This window comes from Colobus angolensis, unplaced genomic scaffold, assembly GCF_000951035.1.
Source record: "Colobus angolensis palliatus isolate OR3802 unplaced genomic scaffold, Cang.pa_1.0 Scaffold11, whole genome shotgun sequence".
NCBI lineage: Eukaryota > Metazoa > Chordata > Mammalia > Primates > Cercopithecidae > Colobus > Colobus angolensis.
Genome location: NW_012112030.1, coordinates 6,844,816 through 6,851,554, shown reverse-complemented (window position 1 = coordinate 6,851,554; position 6,739 = coordinate 6,844,816). Strand labels below are relative to the sequence as shown.

Below are 6,739 nucleotides of genomic sequence, written 5' to 3'. Positions count from 1 at the left end.
TCCATTCGAGACCAGTAGCCTTTTGAAACTTCATGTACCCTAGAACTTAAAGTATAATAATAATAAAAAATAAATAAAAAATAAAAAATAAAAAAAAAATGAAAAGTAAACTCATCACAAAATCTGCCTGGACCAGAGCCTATATCTTCTGTAGAGCCCTCTTTTATTCTGGGTTCCATTCGAGACCAGTAGCCTTTTGAAACTTCATTAATGAGTCAGAGCAATATTTTCAAATGTGGAATATGTTGGCTCCAAAATCCCAATAGGCCCCCAAAATATTATGTCTCTTTTGTAGTGATAGGAAATAAATAGAGCAAAGTGTTGTTTACTGTAATAAAGATTGTTTCGACGTGTCGACTGGGGACACTGAACACTTTAAAACATCACCTATGCTATAGGTCCCTGAATCTCCTCAGGTTTATTTATTTTGTTCTGGTATTTTCCTTCCATTCAACATTAGGGTATTTTACTATATTTAAGAAACTTGCCACTTCCTGATTATTGTACCAACGAATATATTATTATTATTATTTATTATTATTATTGCTATTATTTCGAACAGGTTCTCACTGTGTCCCTGAGACTGGAGTGCAGTGGCAGGATCACAGCTCATTACAGCCTCAACCTTCTGGGCTCAAGTGATTCTGCCACCTCCGCATTGCTAGCAGCTGGGACTGCAGGGGAACAACCGCACGCCTGGTTAATTTTTTATTTTCTGTTGGGGTAGGATTTTACCATGTTACCCAGGCTGATTTCAAACTCCTAGGTTGAAGTGATGTATCTGTTTTGGCCTCCAAAAGTGCTAGGATTACAGTCATGTGCCACAGGGCCCGGTCTGTAATATTATTAATATATTAAATTAGCACGATGTTTTAAATATGTAAATTAAACTGAGAACAGAAGTGACATAGTCCTGACATAAAACAGTGAAGCAGTGCTATTATTCTTACAATACAAAGCAAATTGTTTTGATTTTCCCTCTTAATGGGTGTAGATAAGGGCTAATATCCAGAATCTACAAAGAACTCAAACAAATATACAAGAAAAAAACAAACAACCCCATCAAAAAGTGGGGAAAGGATATGAACAGACATTTCTCAAAAGAAGACATTCATACAGCCAACAGACACATGAAAAAATGCTCATCATCACTCACCATCAGAAGAGAAAACCAAACACCGCATGTTCTCACTCATAGGTGGGAACTGAACAATGAGATCACTTGGACTCGCGAAGGGGAACATCACACACCGGGGCCTATCATGGGGAGGGGGGAGAGGGGAGGGATTGCATTGGGGAGTTATACCTGATATAAATGATGAATTGATGGGTGCTGATGAGTTGATGGGTGCAGCACACCAACATGGCACAAGTATACATATGTAACAAACCTGCACATTATGCGCATGTACCCTAGAACTTAAAGTATAATAAAAAAAAAAAAAAAAAGAAATATTGACCAAATCACGAGCCACATTAAAAGTAGCAGAAGCTCTGTTCTGCTCAGTGAAGATAGCAAATCCTGGAAAGAATTTGTGAGTATTGATTTAAGTTTATGGTAGTCTGCATTCATTCTATAATTCATCTGGTTTTGGCAGAGGCCAGATAGGTTAAGTGAATAGAGATATAAAGAGACTACTGTCCCCTGTAACTTGAAAGTGTTTTGTCATGGCAGTGACCAATTCTGTTCCTTAGGGAATGCAGTTATTTTATTTTATACATTGCGTTGCCAGTAGAGGAGAATTTGAGAGGCTTCCCCTTGGTCCTGCTATAATAATGACCTTTACTCTACAGCTTAGGAAGAACATAACAGTTCTGTCAGCGGCCAGTCATGTCTGTTTCAATTACACATTCAGGAAGAAGTAATAACTGCAAACTGATTAGATCCACCTCGGGATGGACATGAGCTGAAGCTCTAAGTAGCATCTGACCTTCAAGCACTCCCACTGCAGGCTGGATGTGAGGGCTCATGCCTGTAGTCCTAGTACTTTGGGAGACCAAGGTGGGAGGATCCCTTGAGAGCAGTAGTTACCTGTGCAGCATATGGAGACTCCATCCATACAAAAAATTAAAACATTAGCTGGCATGGTGGTGCATGCCTATAGTTCCAAATACTTGGGAAGTTAAGGCAGGAGGATTGCTTGAGCCCAGGCATTCAAGGCTGTAGTGGGCTAGATCCTGCCACTGTACTCTAACTTGGGTAACAGAGGGAGACTCTGTCTCAGAAGAAGAAGGAAAAAAAGTGTCAGTTCTCGCTGGTATCTTAAATATTAAGTAAAATGGGATCAAATCAATAATTAACAATCTTTGGTTCCTGCCTATAGCAAACAGGTAAAATTGAAAGTAGTTATATAAAGAATAGATTAACTCCTAACAAAATTAACCAAAGACAATTTTATTTTTATCTCCTTTCTTTGTTGTTTTTTTGAGACAGGCTATTATTCTGTCTCCCTGCTGGAGTGCAGTGGCACGATCTTGACCAATTACAACCTCCATCTCCTGGGTTCAAATGATTCTCCTGCCACAGTCACCTGAGTAGCTGGGATTATAGGTGTGCGCGCGCGATCACACTTGGCTAATTTTTGTGTTTTTAGTGGGGACAGGGTTTCACCGTGTTGGCCATGCCGGTTTCAAACTCCTGACCTCAGGTGATCCACCTGCCTTGGCCTCCCAAAATGCTGGAATTACAGGCCTGGGCCACCATGCCCAATCTATTATCTGCTTTTTATAGATAATTATACTGAGGCAGGCAGTAGTTGTAAAATGCAGTCTCACATCATAGCTATACGCTAACCAGCAGGGTATCTGGTTTCCTGTCTTCACAGTCTAACTAGAAGATCCCCTCTTAGAAACCATTATACTGTAAAAACTGAAAAGAAATAAAATCCAAGATTGGAGACTGATTTGGTAAATATGTGCATAATTGTAAACGAATGTTTACTGTAAAAAATAATGTCTTATTGTAGTAATTACATAATTGATAATATATATGCAAACAGCAAAAAAGTAGGCTGGAGGCAGAGGTGACAGGAGTAAATTTACTTAAAGTATTTTTTGAACTGTTCTATATCTATGAGGAGACTTTGAACAATGACCCTGTAATTCTATCCAAAGGTATGTATACAAAGGAATTGTATCAAATGATATATGAGAGAATGCTCTACTAGAATTATTCATAACTGTTCAAAAAAAAGCTGGCCAAATATATACTAAGGATAGATCAATCATTACAGTAAATCCGTACAACAGAACAACATAGAGAAGTGAAAAAAAAAATCATATGTACTTGCAACTCTGTGACTAAATTTCAGAAACACAATGTTGAGACCAAGAAACCACAACCAAGAAGAACATGAGGGATTGTACCTACACACAGTGCAAAGCAGGCCAGACCAAGCTATGCAGTTTAGGGTTACATACCTAATTGGTAAAGTATAAGGAAAATCAAGGAAATGCTCATCATAAATTATGGATATTGATTATCTCCAGAGATATGAACAAGGGGTTACGGGCTTGGAAAGTGGCATGGAGGTGGACCGAGGCTGTTTTCGGTGTTCCTTGTCTTGCCCGGCGTCATGGTTACTTGAGTGCTTATGATACATTGCGGTATTTCCCATTTTTGTTTTGGCTCATTTCTAAGTGTGCATTATAATTTTAACATAAAAATTTTAAATTAGGAGAAATATCTCATATAAATTTATTATTACTCATTATATACTGCAGGAAAAATAAACTATTTGTATACATTCTTACACAACTCTAAGAGAGTTGAAGTAAGAACTTTCTTATTTAGTTGCAACATGAGGAAATTTCAGATGATGTTATCTGTCACCTCCAGATTTTTCCAAAGGATTTCTTCTAGCCTTAATTATCCACCTCTTAGGAATAAACCTTTGCCATTCCCCATCTATTTTTTTCTTTTGGCTCCTGAATTCCTGACACAACAAGGTTGTACATATTTTACACACTCTTGGTAGAGAAGAGTTCTTTTATCAGTTATGTTTTTCTGCAAGAGAAACCCTCCAAAACTACATCATATATTTATATATTATATCTTTAGATTTCAGTTTTCTAAGCTGGGTTTGGTGGATGTCTCTGGGGATTTGTGGTGGGCCAAATTCTGCATCTTGGAGGTTGTTAGAGTTTGGCCAATTTAGTCTGGATCACGTGGGGACAATCTGCCTTCATTAATTTCTCATTCTCCTTCTGGGAACAGTGTACTAGCCTGGAGATATTCTCATCCTAAATAGAAAGAGGAAGAACCCCAGTATGGAAACCATCTCAAATCTCTATGCAAAGTATATTAATTTTCTGTTCATCAAAGCAAGCTAAATTATTGAACTACAAGTTCAGGGGAAAAGTAGTCAGTCGTCCTGTGATGGGAGGTTACTGCAAGATTATATATCAAAGGGCCTGGTACCCACGAATACTTATAAAATTGCTGAATATTTTAATTAAATAATAATATTTAAACTTTAGACTTGAAATAAACTTTACCAAAGACCTAATAATTAGAGACGTGTTTGATAAATAAATATTGTTCATGGACTGAAAACCCTGAGTGGGAAAATAGGACTAATTTCAGCTGGACAACCTCCTGGAAAGTCATTATATAGTTTGGAAATTACAAGAAAATAATTCATTCCATTCATAAGTGGTGTGCACATGTGTGTATTTGTGTGTGTATTTATGAGCTTGTGGATAATGAAGTCACACAAAAGTATTAGCAGCAACCAGATCTTATGGAGTACTGGCCTGCCTGTGGTTCTCAAGTAAATCTTAGATGCTTTTGATAAAAGAAGGTTGGATTCTGTGTATTTAAATCTGGCGTTTAAAAAAGACTGTATAGGTGATGATCTTAGTTATGACCAAGCTCCCTTTAAGAATTTAGACATTTACTATATGATCTCTGTATTGGGTTATAAAACTTCCCTAACAACCAAAGTCACTAAAGACAAATAATGGAGAGGTTACACAAGGAAAAATTGCAAACACTGAAAGTTAATATGTCCTTGTTTGCATACTAGCAAATGAGAATTCAGTATGAAAAATTCCAGCCTATAACAAGAACAGACAGTGAGTGAATGAGTTAATTTGAGTTGTTTTGAAAAGAAGAATGTTTTCCATAAAGAGAGCATTGAACTCATCCATTAGCATGCTATGGTGATTTCTGGCTTTACACTGGTCACGACAATTAAAAGTAAAAAGAATAGCACAGCAGATACACAAATCAGGTGCATATAGAATTTAAGGTCAGGATATTCAAGCAATCACAACCTGTGATGTTGCACCAGCATTTTAAAAATTTCTTTCTGTCTGTTCAGACATGATAACTTTTCTGTCTATCACTTTTTCCATTCTAATAATGTTTATATTTTTTATTGGAAATTTTGCTAATGGCTTCATAGCATTGGTAAATTCCATTGAGTGGGCCAAGAGACAAAAGATCTCCTTTGCTGACCAAATTCTCACTGCTCTGGCGGTCTCCAGAGTTGGTTTTCTCTGGGTATCATTACTACATTGGTGTGCAACTGAGTTTAATGTAGCTTTTTATAGTGTAGAAGTAAGAAGCACTGCTTATAATGTCTGGATAGTGACCAACCATTTCAGCAGCTGGCTTTCTACTAGCCTCAGCATGTTTTATTTGCTCAAGATTGCCAGTTTCTCCAACCTGATTTTTCTTCACTTAAAGAGGAGAGTTAAGAAAGTCATTCTGGTGATGCTGTTGGGGTCTTTGCTATTTTTGGCTTGTCATCTTTTTGTCATAAACATGAATCAGATTGTACAGACAAAAGAATATGAAGGAAACATGACATGGAAGATCAAATTGAGGAGTGCAATGTACTTTTCAAATGTGACTGTAACCATGCTAGCAAACTTTGTACCCGTCACTCTGACCCTGATATCTTTTCTGCTGTTAATCTGTTCTCTGTGTAAACATCTCAAGAAGATGCAGGTCCATGGCAAAGGATCTCAAGATCCCAGCACCAAGGTCCACATAAAAGCTTTGCAAACTGTGACCTCCTTTCTCCTGTTATGTGCCATTTACTTTCTGGTCATAATGCTATCAGTTTGGAATTTTGAGAGGCTGGAAAACAAACCTGTCTTCATGTTCTGCCAAGCTACTGTATTCAGCTATCCTTCAATCCACCCATTTATCCTGATTTGGGGAAACAAGAAGCTAAAGCAGATTTTCTTTCACGTTCTTTTGTGGAACGTGAGGTACTGGGTGAAAGGACAGAAGCCTTCATCTCTGTAGATTCACGAGAGGGGCACTGTGTGTCTTCTAGCAGAAAACAAACTGGTGGTGTATGAAACATTTTCTATTTCTTACTGGTTTTTCTGTAATATATGTATATGAATAATTTCCAAATGTATACCTAGAAAAGTCTTTTACCTAATGTTAGTCTAGAAAAGTATATATGTGTGTGTGTGTGTATTTATGTGTGTATGAAAAACCGAAGAACATTGACAATAACATGCTTTGTATTGTTTTTTCAAAAGAACTGCCAAATTATAGAAAGTACGACAAAAATTCCTCAGAATTATGAAGCCGTGTTTATTTTATGCATGTAGTTTTTATTTCATTTGAAGAATTTATGTCTATTTATAATTATTAAGAACTGACAGCTTATCTTGGGAAAAATATTGCTCTTTTTATTGTTATTTGAACCACACAAATATACCACAGTGTGCTTAGAATTCATTGTTTGAACCTGTAACTTTTTGGATAATAATG

At 37.0% G+C, this 6,739-nt stretch overlaps 1 protein-coding gene across 1 annotated transcript; it reads left to right on the top strand.

Annotated features, from left to right (window-relative positions):
* The first annotated feature begins 5,326 nt into the window (after nucleotides 1–5,326).
* On the top strand, nucleotides 5,327–6,259 carry LOC105520098 (taste receptor type 2 member 46-like). The gene has a single exon (XM_011953694.1). It carries the CDS (start codon nucleotides 5,327–5,329, stop codon nucleotides 6,257–6,259), a length of 933 nt encoding a protein of 310 aa, XP_011809084.1.
* The last annotated feature ends 480 nt before the right edge of the window (nucleotides 6,260–6,739 follow it).

What these genes read in the sequence shown, in the direction of transcription:
- LOC105520098 (XM_011953694.1), top strand. Translation starts at nt 5,327, where the DNA reads ATGATAACTTTTCTGTCTATCACTTTTTCCATTCTAATAATGTTTATA.